Source organism: Heterodontus francisci, chromosome 19 (genome assembly GCF_036365525.1).
Source record: "Heterodontus francisci isolate sHetFra1 chromosome 19, sHetFra1.hap1, whole genome shotgun sequence".
Taxonomy (NCBI): domain Eukaryota; kingdom Metazoa; phylum Chordata; class Chondrichthyes; order Heterodontiformes; family Heterodontidae; genus Heterodontus; species Heterodontus francisci.
Window position 1 is genome coordinate 31,938,055 of NC_090389.1, and position 21,890 is coordinate 31,959,944.

Below are 21,890 nucleotides of genomic sequence, written 5' to 3' on the forward strand. Positions count from 1 at the left end.
TTTCGCCTACCAGTCCTTCCACGCTCCCTGTCCTGCCCCTGCCCGGCCTGCCTACTGGACTTGCTTGCTTTAACCTCGACATTTGCCTCAACTATCTCATCGGAGAGACTACTACTTTGGGTCCCACCCCCCTGCAAGACTAGTTTAAACCCTCCCGACTAGTACTAGCAAACCTCCCCGCAAGGATATTGGTCCCCTTCCAGTTCAGATGCAACCCGTCCTTCTTGTACAGGTCACCTCTGCACCAGAAGAGATCCCAATGATCCAAGTAGCTGAAGCCCCCCCATCTACACCAGCTCTTCAGCCACGCATTCATTTGCCTTATCCTCCTATTCCTACCCTCACTAGCAAATGCGCAGGGAGTAATCATGAGATTACAACCCTAGAGGTCCTGCTTTTTAACCTTCTGCCTAACTCCCTATATTCACTTTGCAGGACCTCATCTCTCTTCCTGCCTATGTCGTTAGTACCAATATAGACCACGACCTCTGGCTGCTCACCCTCCCCTTTCAGAATGTCCTGCAGCCACTCCAAGACATCCTTGACCCTAGCACCAGGGAGGCAACATACCATCCTGGAGTCTCGTTTGCGGCCACAGAAACACCTATCTGCACCCCTTACGATAGAATCACTATCACTATAGCTCTTCCACCCCTTTTCCTCCCCTGCTGTGCCACGAACTTGGCTGTTGCTACTTTCCCCTGGGAGGTCATCCCCCCAATAGAATCCAAAGCGGTATATCTGTTTGAGGGGGGGATGGCCACAGAGGACTCCTGCCTTCCCCCAGTACTCCGTCTGGTGGTCACCCATCCCTTTTCTGCCTGTGCAGCCATTACCTGTGGCGTGACCACCTCACTAGACGTGCTATCCACGATGTCCTCAGCATCGCGGATGCTCCACAGTGAATCCACCCGCAGCTCCAGCTCCGTAATGCGGGTAGCCAGTAGCTGCAGCTGGATACACATCCTGCACACATGGTCGTCAAGGACACTGGAAGCATCCCTGATTTCCCACATAGCGCAGGAGAAGCCTCTATATCCCTTGACATCCAGGGTTCCCTTGACCTGTTGGTCCTACTCTTCACCTTTACAGGAACATGCTGCACCTGAACCCTCACAATTTCCCTTCTAAATGACTCCCATTGGTCTGATGTAGACTTTCCTATAAGAAGCTGCTCCCAGTTCACTTTGGCCAGATCCTGTTTTATCATATTGAAATCTGCCTTCCCCCAACTCAGTACTCTTATTTCCGAACCCTCCATGTCCTTTTCCGAAATAACCTTAAATCTTAGAGTTATGGTCACTCTCCCCAAAATGCTCCCCCACTGACACTTCTACCACTTGTCCGGCTTCATTCCCTAGGATTAAGTCCAGTACTGCTCATGGGGCTGAGCTCTCCTGCCGTGACTTACCCCTAGATTAATTAGTTACTCCCTGAATTAAAAAATACTAATTACACTAGGGGCCTTGTTCCACCAACTTGCTGGGAGTTTTGCTCATGCTGTTGGGGGGGTTTAAACTAATTTGGCAGGTGGATGGGATACAGAGTGGAAGCACAGTAGGAGGTGATGTACAATCAAATATAAATGTGAAGCTAAGTCAGTCCGGAGGTCAGAGTAAATGTAGATCTGTTAAGGCTCAGGCAAATAATGCAGGGCTGGATTGTATCTATTTTAATGCAAGGAGTCTTACTAGTAAGTCAGATGAATTGAGTGCGTTGATTAACACATGGGAATATGATATTATTGCTATTAATGAGGCATAGTTGAGGGAAGGGCAGGACTGGCAGTTTAATATCCCAGGGTATAGAACTAGTTCAGGTGCAACCCATCCATCTTATACAGATCCCACCTTCAGCAGAAACAGGCCCAAGTGATCCAAGAATCTAAAGCCCTCCCTCCTGCATCATCTCCCCAACCACGCATTCATCTGCTCTAACCACCTATTCATGGGCGGCACAGTGGTTAGCACCGCAGCCTCACAGCTCCAGCGACCCGGGTTCAATTCTGGGTACTGCCTGTGCGGAGTTTGCAAGTTCTCACTGTGACCACGTGGGTTTTCGCCGGGTGCTCCGGTTTCCTCCCACAGCCAAAGACTTGCAGGTTGATAGGTAAATTGGCCATTATAAATTGCCCTTAGTATAGGTGGGTGGTAGGGGAATATAGGGAAGGTGGGGATGTGGTAGGTATATAGGATTAGTATAAATGGGTGGTTGATGGTCAGCACAGACTCGGTGGGCCGAAGGGCCTGTTTCAGTGCTGTATCTCTAAATAAATAAATATATTCACTAGCGCATGGCACTGGAAGAAACCCAGATATTAGAACCTTTGAGGTCCTACTTTTTAATCCACTGCCTAGCTCCCTAAATTCTTTTTGCAGGACCTCATCCCTCTTTCGACCTATGTCATTGGTACCAACGTGGACCACGACCTCTGGCTGTACACCCTCACCCTCTTTGTAGTTTGTAGCCGCTCAGTGATATCCAAGACCCTTGCACCAGGGAGGAAACATACCATCCTGGAATCAAGTCTGTGACCACGGTTCCTCTAACCGTAGAATCCCCTACCACGATTGCCCTCTTGTCCCTTTTTCTCCATCCCAGCACAGCTGAGTCAGCCATGAAATTCCTGGCAAGATTCTCGGTGCATTCCCCAGAAGAACCTTTTTTTTAATTTCCAAAATATACTTTATTCATAAAAATCTGTAAAAATTACATTGCCAAACAGTTTCCAAACAGCACCAAAAAATACAAACATTGCAAGGGAGATCAGTTTCCTTCAATACTGTCATGAGTTTCTTCCCAACCCTTCTGTTTCACAATTGTCATGTCAATTACAGTTTTACATTTACAGTAATTGAGAATATTAACGATACAGTTCGAGGGGTTTCCCATTGATCCAGCCCCTCAGTCCAGCTTGGTGGGGGAACCTTACACTGTGGTCTTTCCCCATTGAGCCTTTGCTGCGGCTGCCCCAAGCTTTAGTGCGTCCCTCAGCACGTAGTCCTGGACCTTGGAATGTGCCAGTCTGCAACATTCGGTGGTGGACAACTCTTTGCGCTGGAAGACCAGCAAGTTTCGGGCAGACCAAAGGGCGTCTTTCACCGAATTGATAGTCCTCCAGCAGCAGTTGATGTTTGTCTCGGTGTGCGTCCCTGGGAACAGCCCGTAGAGCACAGACTCCTGTGTTAGAGCTGCTTGGGATGAACCTTGACAAAAACCACTGCATCTCTTTCCACACCTGCTTTGCAAAGGCACATTCCAGGAGGAGGTGGGCGACCGTCTCTTCCCCACCACAGCCAACGCGGGGGCATTGTGCGGAGGGGGCGAGACTTCGGGTGTGCATGAAGGATCTGACGGGGAGGGCCCTTCTCACCACCAGCCAAGCTACGTCTTGGTGCTTGTTTGAAAGTTCTGGTGATGAGGCATTCCGCCAAATGACTTTGACGGTCTGCTCGGGGAACCATCCGACATGATCCACCGTTTCCTTTTCCCGTAGGGCCTTGAGGACATTCCGTGCAGACCACTGCCTCATGGACCGGTGGTCAAAAGTGTTTTCCCGCAGAAACTGCTCCACGAAGGATAGGTGGTACGGCACCGCCCAACTGCCCCAGAAGAACCCTCTCGCTCATCAGTACTCAGAATTGAATACCTATTAAAAAGTGGGACGTCCTCTGGAGACTCCCGCACTACCTGCTCTGACTTCTTTGTCCATCCGGCAACCCCCAGCGCAACTGTGCTCGCCTAGGCACCGGTTTGACTACCTCTGAAAAGTGCCATACACATAGTCCTCCACTTCGTGGATGCACCACCGAGGTGAGATAATTTTTTTTATGCAGCAAGTTGTTCTGATCTGGAATGCTCTGCATGACCCTGCCCGCTCTGGGCATGCGCGCGCCACGCCCCCACACGGCTGGTTACACCGCGCATGCGCGCGCCACGCCCCACACGCGCGGACCCTCCGCGCAGGCCGCCCTGAGTGCGTACATTCCCCACAATGCACTGAGATAAACAACAAAGATGGCGGAGGAAGAAGATGGAGGAGGTGACGAGCGAGAGAACCAATTGCTACCGCTGCCAGGTAATGAGCACTGTCCCGGCAGGAAGGGGAGGCGGTGGGGATGGGGCAGCGCACTTACGGACTCCTTTGACAAAGCGGCCGACATTGCAGGTCCCATCGCCAGAAACCGAAAGGGCAAAGTTTGTTAATGAGCCGCTACCGCGACCGACATTCCAGGGGCTAAAGGGCATGAGAGAGGGAGAGACTGGGCAGAGGCGGAGGGAGACACCGGGGGTGTGGGTGGGCGTTGTGGGGCGAAGGAGGGAGAGACCGTGACCCGGAAGAGGGGGGAAGAAGGAGGGAGAGAGCGTGACCTGGGAGAGGGGGGAGGAGGGGGGGGAAGAAGGAGGGAGAGAGCATAACCAGGGGGAGGGAGGAGGGAGAGAGCGTGACCTGGGAGAGGGGGGAGGAGGGGGGGAAGAAGGAGGGAGAGAGCATAACAAGGGGGAGGGAGGAGGGGGGAAGAAGGAGGGAGAGAGCGTGACCAGGGGGAGGGAGGAGGGGGGAAGAAGGAGGGAGAGAGCGTGACCAGGGAGAGGGAGGAGGGGGGGGGAAGAAGGAGGGAGAGAGCGTGACCAGGGAGAGGGAGGAGGGGGGGGGAAGAAGGAGGGAGAGAGCATGACCAGGGGGAGGGAGGAGGGGGGAAGAAGGAGGGAGAGAGCGTGACCAGGGGGAGGGAGGAGGGGGGAAGAAGGAGGGAGAGAGCGTGACCAGGGAGAGGGAGGAGGGGGGGGGAAGAAGGAGGGAGAGAGCGTGACCAGGGGGAGGGAGGAGGGGGGAAGAAGGAGGGAGAGAGCGTGACCAGGGAGAGGGAGGAGGGGGGGGGAAGAAGGAGGGAGAGAGCATGACCAGGGGGAGGGAGGAGGGGGGAAGAAGGAGGGAGAGAGCGTGACCAGGGGGAGGGAGGAGGGGGGAAGAAGGAGGGAGAGAGCGTGACCAGGAGGAGGAGGGGGGAAGGGGGAGGGAGGAGGGGGGAAGAAGGAGGGAGAGAGCGTGACCAGGGGGAGGGGGGAAGAAGGAGGGAGAGAGCGTGACCAGGGGGAGGGGGGAAGAAGGAGGGAGAGAGCGTGACCAGGGGGAGGGAGGAAGAAGGAGGGAGAGAGCGTGACCAGGGGGAGGGGAGGAAGAAGGAGGGAGAGAGCGTGACCAGGGGGAGGGAGGAAGAAGGAGGGAGAGAGCGTGACCAGGGGGAGGGAGGAAGAAGGAGGGAGAGAGCGTGACCAGGGGGAGGGAGGAAGAAGGAGGGAGAGAGCGTGACCAGGGGGAGGGAGGAAGAAGGAGGGAGAGAGCGTGACCAGGGGGAGGGAGGAAGAAGGAGGGAGAGAGCGTGACCAGGGGGAGGGAGGAAGAAGGAGGGAGAGAGCGTGACCAGGGGGAGGGAGGAAGAAGGAGGGAGAGAGCGTGACCAGGGGGAGGGGGGAAGAAGGAGGGAGAGAGCGTGACCAGGGGGAGGGAGGAGGGGGGAAGAAGGAGGGAGAGAGCGTGACCAGGGGGAGGGAGGAAGAAGGAGGGAGAGAGCGTGACCAGGGGGAGGGGGGAAGAAGGAGGGAGAGAGCGTGACCAGGGGGAGGGAGGAGGGGGGAAGAAGGAGGGAGAGAGCGTGACCAGGGGGAGGGAGGAGGGGGGAAGAAGGAGGGAGAGAGCGTGACCAGGGGGAGGGAGGAGGGGGGGAAGAAGGAGGGAGAGAGCGTGACCAGGGGGAGGGAGGAGGGGGGGAAGAAGGAGGGAGAGAGCGTGACCAGGGGGAGGGAGGAGGGGGGAAGAAGGAGGGAGAGAGCGTGACCAGGGGGAGGGAGGAGGGGGGAAGAAGGAGGGAGAGAGCGTGACCAGGGGGAGGGAGGAGGGGGGAAGAAGGAGGGAGAGAGCGTGACCAGGGGGAGGGAGGAGGGGGGAGGGAGGAGGGGGGAAGAAGGAGGGAGAGAGCGTGACCAGGGGGAGGGAGGAGGGGGGAAGAAGGAGGGAGAGAGCGTGACCAGGGGGAGGGAGGAGGGGGGAAGAAGGAGGGAGAGAGCGTGACCAGGGGGAGGGAGGAGGGGGGAAGAAGGAGGGAGAGAGCGTGACCAGGGGGAGGGAGGAAGAAGGAGGGAGAGAGCGTGACCAGGGGGAGGGAGGAAGAAGGAGGGAGAGAGCGTGACCAGGGGGAGGGAGGAGGGGGGAAGAAGGAGGGAGAGAGCGTGACCAGGGGGAGGGAGGAGGGGGGAAGAAGGAGGGAGAGAGCGTGACCAGGGGGAGGGAGGAGGGGGGAAGAAGGAGGGAGAGAGCGTGACCAGGGGGAGGGAGGAGGGGGGAAGAAGGAGGGAGAGAGCGTGACCAGGGGGAGGGAGGAGGGGGGAAGAAGGAGGGAGAGAGCGTGACCAGGGGGAGGGAGGAGGGGGGAAGAAGGAGGGAGAGAGCGTGACCAGGGGGAGGGAGGAGGGGGGAAGAAGGAGGGAGAGAGCGTGACCAGGGGGAGGGAGGAGGGGGGAAGAAGGAGGGAGAGAGCGTGACCAGGGGGAGGGAGGAGGGAGAGAGCGTGACCAGGGGGAGGGAGGAGGGGGGAAGGAGGGAGAGAGCGTGAACAGGGGGAGGGAGGAGGGGGGGAAGAAGGAGGGAGAGAGCGTGACCAGGGGGAGGGAGGGAGAGAGCATGACCAGGGGGAGGGAGGAGGGGGGGAAGAAGGAGGGAGAGAGCGTGACCAGGGGGAGGGAGGAGGGGGGAAGAAGGAGGGAGAGAGCGTGACCAGGGGGAGGGAGGAGGGGGGGAAGAAGGAGGGAGAGAGCGTGACCAGGGGGAGGGAGGAGGGGGGAAGAAGGAGGGAGAGAGCGTGACCAGGGGGAGGGAGGAGGGGGGGAAGAAGGAGGGAGAGAGCGTGACCAGGGGGAGGGAGGAGGGGGGAAGAAGGAGGGAGAGAGCGTGACCAGGGGGAGGGAGGAGGGGGGAAGAAGGAGGGAGAGAGCGTGACCAGGGGGAGGGAGGAGGGGGGAAGAAGGAGGGAGAGAGCGTGACCAGGGGGAGGGAGGAGGGGGGAAGAAGGAGGGAGAGAGCGTGACCAGGGGGAGGGAGGAGGGGGGAAGAAGGAGGGAGAGAGCGTGACCAGGGGGAGGGAGGAGGGGGGAAGAAGGAGGGAGAGAGCGTGAACAGGGGGAGGCAGGAGGGGGGAAGAAGGAGGGAGAGAGCGTGACCTGGGAGAGGCAGGAGGGGGGAAGAAGGAGGGAGAGAGCATGACCAGGGGGAGGGAGGAAGGGGGAAGGAGGGAGAGAGCGTGACCAGGGGGAGGGAGGAAGGGGGAAGGAGGGAGAGAGCGTGACCAGGGGGAGGGAGGAGGGGGGAAGAAGGAGGGAGAGAGCGTGACCAGGGGGAGGGAGGAGGGGGGGAGAAGGAGGGAGAGAGCGTGACCTGGGAGAGGGAGGAGGGGGCGAGAAGGAGGGAGAGAGCGTGACCAGGGGGAGGGAGGAGGGGGGAAGGAGGAGGGAGAGCGTGACCAGGGGGAGCGAGGAGGGGGCAAGAAGGAGGGAGAGAGCGTGAACAGGGGGAGGCAGGAGGGGGGAAGAAGGAGGGAGAGAGCGTGACCTGGGAGAGGCAGGAGGGGGGAAGAAGGAGGGAGAGAGCGTGACCAGGGGGAGGGAGGAAGGGGGAAGGAGGGAGAGAGCGTGACCAGGGGGAGGGAGGAAGGGGGAAGGAGGGAGAGAGCGTGACCAGGGGGAGGGAGGAGGGGGGAAGAAGGAGGGAGAGAGCGTGACCAGGGGGAGGGAGGAGGGGGGGAGAAGGAGGGAGAGAGCGTGACCTGGGAGAGGGAGGAGGGGGCGAGAAGGAGGGAGAGAGCGTGACCAGGGGGAGGGAGGAGGGGGGAAGGAGGAGGGAGAGCGTGACCAGGGGGAGCGAGGAGGGGGCAAGAAGGAGGGAGAGAGCGTGACCAGGGGGAGGGAGGAGGGGGGGAAGAAGGAGGGAGAGAACGTGACCGGACGAGGGAGGAGGGGGGGAAGAAGGAGGGAGAGAACGTGACCGGACGAGGGAGAGGGCGTGACCAGGGGGAGGAAGGAGGGAGAGGGCGTGAACAGAGGGAGGGGGAAGAAGGAGGGAGAGAGCGTGACCGGAGGGAGGAGGGGGGAAGCAGGAGGGAGAGAACGTGACCAGGGGGAGGGAGGGAGGAGGGGGGAAGCAGGAGGGAGAGGGCGTGACCAGGGGGAGGAAGGAGGGAGAGAGAGAGCGTGACCAGGGGGAGGAAGGAGGGAGAGAGAGAGCGTGACCAGGGGGAGGAAGGAGGGAGAGAGAGAGTGTGACCAGGGGCAGGAAGGAGGGAGAGAGAGAGCGTGACCAGGGGCAGGAAGGAGGGAGAGAGAGAGCGTGACCAGGGGCAGGAAGGAGGGAGAGAGAGAGCGTGACCAGGGGCAGGAAGGAGGGAGAGAGAGAGCGTGACCAGGGGTAGGAAGGAGGGAGAGAGAGAGCGTGACCAGGGGCAGGAAGGAGGGAGAGAGAGAGCGTGACCAGGGGCAGGAAGGAGGGAGAGAGAGAGCGTGACCAGGGGGAGGGAGGAGGGAGAGAGAGAGCGTGACCAGGGGGAGGAAGGAGGGAGAGAGAGAGAGAGAGAGCGTGAGCAGGGGGAGGAAGGAGGGAGAGAGAGAGAGCGTGACCAGGGGGAGGAAGGAGGGAGGGAGAGAGAGAGAGCGTGACCAGGGGGAGGAAGGAGGGAGAGAGAGAGAGCGTGACCAGGGGGAGGAAGGAGGGAGAGAGAGAGAGAGCGTGACCAGGGGGAGGAAGGAGGGAGAGAGAGAGAGAGCGTGACCAGGGGGAGGAAGGAGGGAGAGAGAGAGCGTGACCAGGGGGAGGAAGGAAGGAGGGAGAGAGAGAGCGTGACCAGGGGGAGGAAGGAAGGAGGGAGAGAGAGAGAGAGCGTGACCAGGGGGAGGAAGGAAGGAGGGAGAGAGAGAGAGCGTGACCAGGGGGAGGAAGGAAGGAGGGAGAGAGAGAGAGCGTGACCAGGGGGAGGAAGGAAGGAGGGAGAGAGAGAGAGCGTGACCAGGGGGAGGAAGGAGGGAGAGAGAGAGAGCGCGTGACCAGGGGGAGGAAGGAGGGAGAGAGAGAGCGTGACCAGGGGGAGGAAGGAGGGAGAGAGAGAGAGAGAGCGTGACCAGGGGGTGGGTGGAAGGAGGGAGGGAGAGAGCGCGTGCCCAGGGGGAGGGAGGAAGGAGGGAGAGTGCGTGCCCAGGGGGAGGGAGGAAGGAGGGAGAGTGCGTGCCCAGGGGGAGGGAGGAAGGAGGGAGAGTGCGTGCCCAGGGGGAGGGAGGAAGGAGGGAGAGTGCGTGCCCAGGGGGAGGGAGGAAGGAGGGAGAGTGCGTGCCCAGGGGGAGGGAGGAAGGAGGGAGAGTGCGTGCCCAGGGGGAGGGAGGAAGGAGGGAGAGTGCGTGCCCAGGGGGAGGGAGAGTGCGTGCCCAGGGAGAGGGGAAGAAGGAGGGAGAGAGCTTGACCAGGGGGAGGGAGGAAGGAGGGAGAGAGCGTGACCAGGGGGAGGGAGGGGCTGGAGGAGTGAGGGAGGAAGGGAGAAGAAGGAGGGAGAGGGTGTGACGAGGAGGGGGGGAAGAAGGAGGGAGAGAGCGTCACCAGGGGGAGGGAGGGAGGAGGGGGGAACAAGGAGGGAGAGCGTGACCAGGGGGAGGGAGGGGGGAACAAGGAGGGAGTGCATGACCAGGGGGAGGGAGGGGGGAACAAGGAGGGACTGCATGACCAGGGGGAGGGAGGAAGGGGCAAGAAGGAGGGAGTGAGCGTGACCAGGGGGATGGAGGGAGAGAGCGTGACCAGGGGGAGGGAGGGAGGAGGGGGGGGGGGGAAGAAGGAGTGAGAGAGCGTGATCAGGGGGAGGGAGGGGGGGGGTGGGGAAAGAAGGAGGGAGAGAGCGTGACCAGGGGGAGGGAGGGAGGAGGGGGGGGCGGGGTAGAAGGAGGGAGAGTGTGTGACCAGGGGGTGGGAGGGAGGAGGGGGGAAGAAGGAGGGATAGAGCGTGACCAGGGGGCGGGAGGAAGAAGGAGGGAGAGAACGTGACCAGGAGGAGGGGGGAAGAAGGAGGGAGAGAGCGTGACCAGGGGGAGGGAGGGGGGGGGGAAGGAGGGAGAGAGCGTGAGCAGGGGGAGGGAGGGGGGGGGAAGGAGGGAGGAGGGGAGAAGAAGGAGGGAGAGGGTATGACCAGGAGGGAGGAGGGGGGAAGAAGGAGGGAGAGAGCATGACCAGGGGGGGAGGAGGGGGGAGAGCGCGTGACCCCGGTTAAGAAGGAGGTGTGGAGCGTGACCTGGCGTGGGGGGGGAGGGGGAGTTGGAAGGAAGGAGGGAGAGAGCGTGACCCGGGGGGAGAGGGGAAGAAGGAGGGAGAGCGTGACCCGGGTGGAGGGGTGGTGGTGGGGGAGGGGAAGAAGGAGGGAGAGAGCGTGACCCGGGGGGAGAGGGGAAGAAGGAGGGAGAGCGTGACCCGGGTGGTGGGGTGGTGGTGGGGGAGGGGAAGAAGGAGGGAGAGAGTGTGACCCGGGGTGGGAGGGGAAGATGGAGGGAGAGAGCGTCACCCGTGGAGGGGGGAGGGGAAGATGGAGGGAGGGAGCATGATCTGGCGGAGGGTAAGAAGGAGGGAGAGAGCGTGTCCCGAGGGAGGGGGTGTGGTGTTGTGGGAAGAGACCATGCTGCCCCGAGTGGGGAAGGAAGAGGGAGAGACCGTGCCCTGGGTGGGGATTTGGGAAAGTAAGAGGGAGAAGGAAGGGGAGACTGCGCCCGGGGAGAGGGAGACATGTTTCATTGAAGCTGTGGTGTTGAAGAATCGGACCCAACTTCTGAATCCTTTATATCCTGTGGTTATTATTTCGTAGCTGTGGAAATAGTTCAATACTGTCGAGGTCCCATGCCTAATATTTCTGAATAAGTTAAAAGAATATTGTGCCAAGAATGCAGACTATTGATAGCTGGTATTGCTATTGTGCCAGTTAAACTCAGCCTTAGCTCAGTTGGTAGTGCACTCGCCTTGCCTGGAAGTAGTGGAGGTCTAAAGAGATTTGGGAATCCAGGTATGCAAATCATTAAAAGTCATTAACAGGTACAGAAAATAATCAAAAACACAAATAGGATGCTGGCCGTGATATCTAGAGGCATAGAATACAAGGGGATAAAAGTTATGTTTCAGCGATGCAAAGCCCTGGTCAGACCACAGCAGGAGTATTCTGAGTAATCCTGGACATCACAACTTAGGAAGGATATATTGGCTTTGGAAGGGGTGCAGTGTTGATTTACCAGAATGATACCTGGACTCCAAGGGATAAACTGAGAAGCAAGTTTACAAAAACTAGTGTTGTATTGCTTGGAATTTATAAGGTTGAGGTGATTTGATGAATGTTTTCAAGATGTTAAGGGGAGCAGAAGGGTAGATTGAGAGAAACTATTTCTGTTGGTTGGGGGAGTCCAGGACGAGGAGGCATAGTCTAAAAAAACTAGAGCCAGACCTTTCAAGAGTGAAATTAGGAAACCCCACTTATAGCATAGGCTGGTAGAAATTTGGAACTCTTCTGTAAACAGCAATTGATTCTAGATCAATTGTTAACTTTAAAACTGAGGTTCATAAAAAATTTGTTAGCCAAAGGCATCAAGGGATATGAAACAAAGTATGTAGTTAAGTCACAGATCAGCCATGATCTCATTGAATGGTGGATCAGGTTCAATGGACTAAATGGCCTACTGCTGTTGCTATGTTCCCACTGCAGAGACTTGAACACAAAAATCTAGGCTGACACTTCAGTGCAGTGCTGAGTGTGCAGCACTTTCAAAGGTGTCTTTCAGATGTGATGTTAAAATTGAGGCCCCTTCTGCGCGCTCAGGTGAATAGAATAGTTTTTTTTTAAGAGATACAGCACTGAAACAGGCCCTTCAGCCCACCGAGTCTGTGCCGACCATCAACCACCCATTTATACTAATCCTGCACTAATCCCATATTCCTACCACATCCCCACCTGTCCCTATATTTCCCTACCACCTACCTATACTAGGGGCAATTTGTAATGGCCAATTAACCTATCGACCTGCAAGTCTTTGGCATGTGGGAGGAAACTGACGCATGATTAACGTTCCCTCTAATTTTTTCTTGTGCACTGCCTATTCATTTAATTGCACAGGTCCTTCACAATTTTTTGTGCTGTAATTTAAGGTGCTCGATGTGTGCTCAGCCTGCATGGGATCTTTTGGCTTGCTGTGCAGCTTAGAGGGAGCATTGCACATGATACTGAAGTTGTTCTTGGTGTTTTGGCTGATTTTTATCCCTCAATCAATATCACTAAGAAAATTTAGATTGTCTGTTTATCACATTGCAGTTTGGAGGAGTTTGTTTGGAAATTGTGACTCCACTTCAAAAGTATTTCATTGGCTGTAAAGCACTTTGAGACATCCTAAAGTCATGAACGGTTCTTTCTTTGTTACTTGATGTTCAAGTTCTATCAGAACAGAGGGTGGTGTGAATGTTGGAACACCAGAATTGACTGAATTGCATTTGGCTAAAATGGGGGAAAAATCAACATTCCCAAATTTAATTGCTTCCGCAAGTATAAGCATCAACTGAAGACAGAATTGGGGTTGGTTGTAATGTAAATTCCTGTAAAATTGCCAGCTAATTGTCACTGCTTCCAACTCACACAAAAAATGGCCATTTGGATGAGGTACCAGAGGGTGACTAATGAAACTATACTACAAAGTGAGAAGAGGAGGGCACAAACTTAGTCATTTCTAAATAAACCCCAAATTAGTGCGCACATACCTAAGAAGTATTCTTTGTGTCTCTCTTGGTTTTTTATATTTGAAGGGCTAGCAAAAAATGTCTGCTGATTTAAAATGTGTAATGCTGTAATATGTTCACTATGCTGCAGTAATTGAGTGTACTATGCAGCATATCAATGACTTTTGCCATACTTTGTTTCTACCTAATTACTTGAAATTTGGATTTTTTTTCTCTTCCCATTTCTTTCTCAACTATCCACTGTCATTTCCTCTGTCCTTGTTTTTCCTCAGTCTGGATTTATCTTCCCCTTCTACACAGTTACTGGCATAGCAGTTTGTTTTCCAAACCTAAAGATTTAACATCAAGTGCCATAAGCTGCAGGGCTACGGAACAAATGCTGGAAAATGGGATTAGAATAGGTGGATAGTTTATCGGCCAGCACATATACGATGAGCCAAGTGGCCTCTTTCTGTGCCTTAAACTTTCTAGTCTATTTTGTATCATGAACTCAGTGCGTGTGTATTATTTTCCAAAGCCATTTTTGACTACTTTTGCACTGTAGGTTAATGTTAAATTTTGAGTGCCCACAGTTTTCTGTCCCTTTTTTCCTGTGATGTACTGGATGCAGTTGAAAACTTGAAAAAAACTGTTCTAGATTCTTTTATGCCGCAGGCAGAAGTACAGCTTCAAGTCATTGTGTATACAAGAAAGGGAGGGAAAAAGAAAGCTGTAGCCGAGAAGTGCAGCAAACGTATTTGGAGAACAAAAACTGATGTAAATGGCACCTTGAATGGTTAGATCAGAACATAAAAAGCCTGACTTAATTGAATATTATAAAGTTCAATAATTATGCTGGCTATGTTGTAGGGGAAAGTGGGGGTCTTGTGCATTAAATCCTCCCTGGAAATAATTAACTTCAAGGAATCATTTATAAAGTGTAGTTTTTAATCTGTGAACTATAGCTGAGTGTCAATATTGCTAAAAAATATTGCAGCTATCAAAAATCTGTTTTTGAAAAAAAAGTAATCAGGTAGCAACATTGGAAATTGGAAGGAGGCTGGTTTAAAATGTGGAAATCTTGTTCCTTTAAACAAGAAAAGCTCTACTTTTTAGGTGGGTTGAACTTGAATTTAGTTGCTGAACAATCCAACACTTGATGAATTCTGCTTCACAACGACAGGGAGAGCTGACATTGAAGGATCAAAAGGCAAAGTCTCTGAGTGCTTGGCTGCCACAAAGCAGTTATTCCTGTGGAAACTTGTCTGACGTCTCCCGCTTAAAACCCAAAAGTCAGAAGGATCGTGAGCTTTGTTTGGCTCGAGGACTGATTTTCCATTGATCACAATGAGCTGTCTGCTCTACTACGTATGACACCTTGAGCCAGAGTCAGGTCATTAATGAATAATTTCGCACCAAGTTCCCCATGATAACTGGAGACAGATGGCACCCACTTGTCTGCAGTCCAGCCCCAAAACAAATGGCACTATATATCAACCAGAATCAGCTATTCCAGGCCAACTGGTGATCCATGGTGCGAGGATATTGCTACATCTGGAGGAGGTGGGCGGGGTTTGACTCAGGCATTCAGTCATAATCCCACAGAAGATAGCTGTGCACCATTGGCTCCTCAGCCAAGGACATACACCAAACGTTTGAACCTGCAGTTCCTCTTAGACTGAGCAGGCTTACTATTGCGACAGTTGTGTCAGTAGGGTAAAACTAACCTATCTCAATAATCTAAACCCAGTTTATGTTCCCTTTCGACGGGTACGGTAGCATAGTAGTTATGTTACTGGACTATGGAGATTGGGCCAAAATCTTTATATTCTGCTGTTAGCTGAGTACAAAACAGAAAATGAATTTATCAAGGAAACACAACTTTTGTGCTTGTTTCAAATATATTAGTCGTTCTCTGCTGTGAAAGTTGGGCAAGTCTTGAGTTTTTGCCTGTGCTCTTTCAGCAAAGATGATCCTGCTGAAGGTTTCTGAAATTTTTCACCCAAATTGAAGTGACTGCACTTCAAAAGTACTTCATTGGCTAGAAGACACTTTGGGATGTTCTATGGTCACAACAAGTGCTATATAAATGCAGTCCTCTTATTTTTCTTCACTCAACATGCAACACCCTGTGTCTGCATGGATGTAGCCCTAGTATGATGCTTTTTCTGATCTGTCCGATGTTTTACGTATGGGTATCATGGTCTAGCCAGGTAGCTTAAAAATAGTGATGAGAGAAGGTATTTATCATAAGATGAGACAGTAGTTGGCAGCAACGGGAAAAGGAGCAGGAGCTAGAGATTGATTGAAAGGAAAGGCTTATGGAGTCTTGTGTTGCAGTCATTTGTGGCGCCATAGGATTGCTGACGCCTAAGAAACTGCCCTGTAACTGCTTAGTCAATTATTGTGAAATTTCAGTATTGTTTTCCTCTGAATATATTATTTCTTGAGGTTTTAAATCTTTATGGAATTCTCTTTTTTTTTTTTATTCATGCGATGTGGGCGTCACTGGCCAGGCCAGCATTTATTGCCCATCCCTAATGGTGGTGGTGAGCTGCCTTCTTGAACCGCTGCAGTCCATTTGGGGTAGGTAGACCCACAGTGCTATTAGGAAGGGAGTTCCAGGATTTTGACCCAGCGACAGTGAAGGAACGGTGATATAGTTCCAAGTCAGGACGGTGTGAGACTTGGAGGGGAACTTGCAGGTGGTGGTGTTCCCATGTATTTGCTGCCCTTGTCCTTCTAGTTGGTAGAGGTCGCGGGTTTGGAAGGTGCTGTCGAAGGAGCCTTGGTGCATTGCTGCAGTGCATCTTGTAGATGGTACGCACTGCTGCCACTGTGCGTCGGTGGTGGAGGGAGTGAATGTTTATAGATGGGGTGCCAATCAAGCGGGCTGCTTTGTCCTGGATGGTGTCGAGCTTCTTGTAGTGTTGGAGCTGCACCCATCCAGGCAAGTGGAGAGTATTCCATCACACTCCTGACTTGTGCCTTATAGATGGTGAACAGGCTTTGGGGAGTCAGGTGGTGAGTTACTCACCTCAGGATTCCTAGCCTCTGACCTGCTCTTATAGCCACGGTATTTATATGGCTACTCCAGTTCAGTTTCTGGTCAATGGTAGCCCCTAGGATGTTGATAGTGGGGGATTCAGCGATGGTAATGCCGTTGAATGTCAAGGGGAGATGGTTAGATTCTTTCTTGTTGGAAATGGTCATTGCCTGGCACTTCTGTGGCGCGAATGTTACTTGCCATTTATCAGCCCAAGCCTGGTTATTGTCCAGGTCTTGCTGCATTTCTACACAGACTGCTTCAGTATCTGAGGAGTCACGAATGGTACTGAACATTGTGCAATCATCAGTGAACATCCCCACTTCTGACCTTATGATTGAAGGAAGGTCATTGATGAAGCAGCTGTAGATGGTTGGGCCTAGGACACCAACCTGAGCAACTCCTGCAGTGATGTCCTGGAGCTCAGATGATTGACCTCCAACAACCACCTTCCTTTGTGCTAGGTGTGACTCCAGCCAGCGGAGGGTTTTCCCCCTGATTCCCATTGACCTCAGTTTTGCTAGGGCTCCTTGATGCCATACTCGGTCAAATGCTGCCTTGATGTCAAGGGCAGTCACTCTCGCCTCACCTCTTGAGTTTAGCTCTTTTGTCCATGTTTGAACCAAGGCTGTAATGAGGTCAGGAGCTGAGTGGCCCTGGTGGAACCCAAACTGAGCGTCACTGAGCAGGTTATTACTAAGCAAGTGCCACTTGATGGCGCTGTTGATGACACCTTCCATCACTTTACTGATGATAGAGAGTAGACTGATGGGGCGGTAATTGGCCGGGTTGGACTTGTCCTGCTTTTTGTGTACAGGACATACCTGGGCAATTTTCCACATTGCAGGGTAGAAGCCAGTGTTGTAGCTGTACTGGAACAGCTTGGCTAGGGGGCGCAGCAGGTTCTGGAGCACAGGTCTTCAGTACTATTGCCGGAATATTGTCAGGGCCCATAGCTTTTGCAGTATCCAGTGCCTTCAGTCGTTTCTTGATATCATGCGGAGTGAATCGAATCGGTTGTAGTCTGGCATCTGTGATGCTGGGGACTTCAGGAGGAGGCAGAGATGGATCATCAACTCGGCACTTCTGGATGAAGATTGTTGCAAATGCTTCAACATTATCTTTCGCATTGATGTGCTGGGCTCCCCCATCATTGACGATGGGGATATTTGTGGAGCCACCTCCTCCAGTTAGTTGTTTAATTGTCCATCACCATTCACGACTGGATGTGGCAGGACTGCAGAGCTTAGATCTGATCCGTTGGTTGTGGGATCGCTTAGCTCTGTCTATCGCATGCTGCTTATGCAGTTTGGCATGCAAGTAGTCCTGTGTTGTAGCTTCACCAGGTTAATGCCTCATTTTGAGGAATGCCTGGTGCTGCTCCTGGCATGCCCTCCTGCACTCTTAATTGAACCAGGGTTGGTCTCCTGGCTTGATGGTAATGGTAGAGTGGGGGATATGCCGGACCATGAGTTTACAGATTGTGGTTGAGTACAATTCTGCTGCTGCTGATGGCCCACAGCGGCCCACGGATGCCCAGTTTTGCATTGCTAGATCTGTTCGAAATCTATCCCATTTAGCACGGTGATAGTGCCACACGACGGGCGGTATCCTCAATGTGAAGGCAGGACTTCGTCTCCACAAGGACTGTGCGGAGGTCACTCCTACCAATACTGTCATGGACAGAAGCATCTGCGGCAGGCAGATTGGTGAGGACAAGGTCAAGTATGTTCTTCCCTCGTGTTGGTTCCCCCACCACCTGTCGCAGACCCAGTCTAGCAGCTATGTCCTTTAGGACTCGACCAGCTCGGTCAGTTGTGGTGCTACCGAGCCACTCTTGGTGATGGACATTGAAGTCCCCCACCCAGAGTACATTTTGTTCCCTTGCCGCCCTCAGTGCTTCCTCCAAGTGGTGTTCAACATGGAGGAATACTGAGTCATCAGCTGAGGGAGGGCGGTAGGTGGTAATCAGTAGGAGGTTACCTTGTCCATGTTTGACCTGATGCCATGAGACTTCATGGGGTCCAGAGTCAATGTTGAGGACTCCCAGGGCAACTCCCTCCCTATTGTATACCACTGTGCTGTCACCTCTGGTGGGTCTGTCCTGCCGGTGGGACAGGACATACCCGGGGATGGTAGTGTCTGGGACATTGTCTGTAAGGTATGATTCCATGAGTATGACTGTGTCAGGCTGTTGCTTGACTAGTCTGTGGGACAGCTCTCCCAACATTGGCACAAGCCCCCAGATGTTAGTAAGGAGGACTTTGCAGGGTCGTTAGGGCTGGGTTTGCCGTTGTCGTTTCTGGTGCCTAAATCGATGCTGGGTGGTCCGTCCGGTTTCATTCCTTTTTATTGACTTTGTAGCGGTTAGGTATAACTGAGTGGCTTGCTAGGCCATTTCAGAGGGCATGTCAGAGTTAACCACATTGCTGTGGGTCTGTTGTCACATGTAGGCCAGACCAGGTAAGGACAGCAGATTTCCTTCCCTAAAGGACATTAGTGAACCAGATGGGTTTTTACAACAATCGACAATGGTTTCATGGCCATCATTAGACTAGCTTTTAATTCCAGATTTTTATTAATTAAATTCAAATTCCACCTTCTGCTGTGGTGGGATTCGAACCCATGCCCCCAGAGAAACATCCTGGGTCTCTGGGTTACTAGTCCAGTGATAATACCACTACATCACTGCCTACCCCTACTTCTCATTCAGAAGTAAATTTTGATAGCTTAATTACCAAAATGTGGTTATTTCTTTGAAGGAATCCATTATGGTGCATCAGGAGAGAGTTAGAAAATGTTTAATGAGTTTGCTGAGCGACAGGAACAATTGTTTGGTGCAGTAGTATCAAATAGTTGTGGCAAGATACAGTTACATATAAAATTACTGATTGGATTTGTTTTTCAGTGAACATGAAATGTTTGTACTATGCAGATTTATCTCTATTTCTCGCGTTTGTAATATACATTTTATGATGGCTTTGCACATTTTGGTTGCAAGCAGAATATATAGATTAAGATTTCTTGGTTTGTATTTGTGCTGCTTGATTCTGAGCAATTTCTACCCTAGTTTCATTTAGGTCATTTAGCAAACACAATCCCAGTTTGCATGCAGCAAGGCCAAACAAACAAAATAAATGGTCAGTTCATTGTTGTGATGTTTGGGGAATGAATGTTGTTCAGGAGAGCATCCTCTGCTTTAAATAGTACCACAGAATCTCTTACGTCCATCTAAACAACTGGATGGGATCTTGGTTTAATGTCTCATTCAAAAATGGCACTTCTGATCACCCAACACTCTTTGATTTCTACATTAAGGTGTGAGCCAAGATTATGTGCTCAAGTTCTAGAGTGAAGCCTGCCTATTTGTCAAGTAATGCTTATCGTTACAATGGATGTAACACTGTTTCTATTAATGAGATAACTTGAGCAGATTGAGCACTGCACAGTGGCGCAGTGGTTAGCACTGCAGCCTCACAGCTCCAGCGACCCGGGTTCAATTCTGGGTACTGCCTGTGTGGAGTTTGCAAGTTCTCCCTGTGTCTGCGTGGGTTTTCTCCGGGTGCTCCGGTTTCCTCCCACAAGCCAAAAGACTTGCAGGTTGGTAGGTAAATTGGTCATTATAAATTGCCCCTAGTATAGATAGGTGGTAGGGAAATATAGGGAGAGATGGGGATGTGGTAGGAATATGGGATTAGTGTAGGATTAGTATTAATGGGTGGTTGATGGTCGGCACAGACTCGGTGGGCCGAAGGGCCTGTTTCAGTGCTGTATGTCTAAACTAAAGCATTGTATGGCACCTACATTCTTGATTTCCAGCAAGGAACACTGGGAGCATCCTCAGTAACCCTGCAAGCATTGTTTCATTGACAATTGGTGCACAAAGACAATTGCAGTGAAATACAAATGAAAATCTATATTGTATATTTCAATGCAGATTTGAGAGTTCAATACTGAATAGGTGTGAATACGCCTGGACCAATGAAGTACTTCTAATTTAAGTAAAACTTTTATGATGACTGCAATCTTCACATAATATATTCCAAAATTCAAATTGTGAATAACTTTCATAAGAACATAACAAGAAATAGGAGTAGGAGAAGGCCATTCAGTCCTTTAAGCCCACTCCTCCATTCAATGACATCATGCTGAACTTCTACTTCAACACCGTTTTCCTGCGCTATCCCTGTAACCCTTGATTTTAATGTGTAATATTTAATATTTAAATCTCAATATTAAAAATCTCCCTTGTTTTTCAAATCCCTCCTTGGCCCCTCCCTCTATCTATCAATCTTAGTCTTGAACATAGTCAACGACTGAGCCTCCACAGCCCTCTGGGGCAGAGAATTCCAAAGATTTTCCACTCTGTGAGTGAAGAAATTCCTCCATCTCAGTCCTACATGGCCGTCCCTTTATTCTGAGACTCTGTCCCCTGGTTCTGGACTCCCTGGCCATGGGAAACATTCCACTTCCTACAATCCTGGCAGACATTTTCATTGTAATATTGCAGCAAAGTAACTATTATAAGGTGTTCAATTTAGGTGAGACAATCTGGAATGAGAATAGGCCACTTATATTGATTTGGACATCATTTTACAAACCATGTGTGAATTGCATCATTACTGTAGTCTCTTGAGAGCTCTATAAAATTACTTGCTGCAGTATAAACCAAAGGTCAATGGAGTGAAACCCAGAATATCTATTTTACCATTTACCTTAAATTATTCAGTGACTCATTGCTTTCTGTGGATGATATTGCTGTGCCGTACCTATGCCATTATATCCCATAGTGTTTGATCATCTCTATCAGTACTTACCCTTATAACCTATAATTCTTCGCCATAAATTTCAAATCCTTTGTCCTTTCCTTATTTCTTTTGACTATAAGCTTAGTTTGTTTATATTTTCACATTTCTGCAGATCACCATGAATTACTTATTCCAAAGAAAGTTAGTCTTCTAAAGCTGCTCTAACTCTATTAAAAGGTGTACAAGGTGACTTGCTAAATGGCTGCTGAGTTGTTGGAAAGATGAACTGAGCACAAAGATTGGAGATTTATGGGGTATAGTAGCCCCATGGTTATTGTACTAGGCTAGTAGCCGACAGGTCATGGTTTCAAATATCACCATGGCATGTTGTGAAATTGACTAATACCAGGCAATGATCGTGCCATATTGTTGTAAAATTCCAAACTGGTTCACTAAAGTCCACTAGATAAAGGAACCTGTCACCCCAAACTGCTCTGTTGTACATATGACACCAGTCCCCCCCGCTCCCCCCAACTTATGGTTGACTTTTAATACCTTCAGGGCAACAACTACTTCTTCTTTGATCTCCTTGTCTCAAGAGACAATGGGTAAGCGCCTAGAGGTGGCAGTGGTTTGTGGAGCAGTGCCTGGAGTAGGCCAGTTCGAGAGTGACAGACTCTTCCACAGGCGCTGCAGATAAAATTGGTTGTCGTGGCTGTTACACAGTTGGCGCTCTCCTTACACTTCTGTCTTTTTTCCTGCCAACTGCTAAGTCTCTTCGACTCGCCACTCTTTAGCTCCATCTTTATGGCTGTCCGCCAGCTCTGGCGATCACTGGCAACTGACTCCCACGACTTGTGGTCAATGTCATAGGATTTCATGTCGAGTTTGCAGACGCCTTTAAAGCGGAGACATGGATGGCCAGTGGGTCTGATACCAGTGACGAGCTTGCTGTACAATGCGTCCTTGGGGATCCTGCCATCTTCCATGAGGATCACATGGCCAAGCCATCTCAAATGCCACTGGCTCAGTAGAGTGTATATGCTGGGGATGTTGGCCGCCTCAAGGACTTCTGCATTGGAGATACGGTCTTGCCACCTGATGTCAAGGATTCTCTGGAGGCAGCGAAGATGGAATGAGTTGAGTCGTCGCTCTTGGCTGACATACGTTGTCCAGGCCTCGCTGCCGTAGAGCAAGGTACTGAGGGCACAGGCTTGATACACTCGGACTTTTGTGTTTCATGTCAGTGTGCCATTTTCCTACACCCTCTTGGCCAGTCTGGACATAGCAGAGGTCGCCATTCCCATGCGCTTGTTGATTTCTGCATCGG

At 52.0% G+C, this 21,890-nt stretch overlaps 1 protein-coding gene across 2 annotated transcripts in view; it reads left to right on the forward strand.

Moving 5' to 3' along the window:
* Positions 1 to 3,973: 3,973 nt before the first annotated feature.
* The window catches only part of crbn (cereblon), a 54,355-nt gene continuing 36,438 nt past the window's right edge, over positions 3,974 to 21,890 (forward strand). The window contains exon 1 of one of the 2 annotated variants that reach the window (XM_068051488.1): positions 3,974 to 4,078. In XM_068051488.1, the coding sequence (XP_067907589.1) occupies positions 4,018 to 4,078 (61 nt within the window). In that variant the 5' untranslated portion in view covers positions 3,974 to 4,017. The remainder of the gene's footprint in view (positions 4,079 to 21,890) is intronic. The other variant, XM_068051489.1, reaches the window with a different exon arrangement.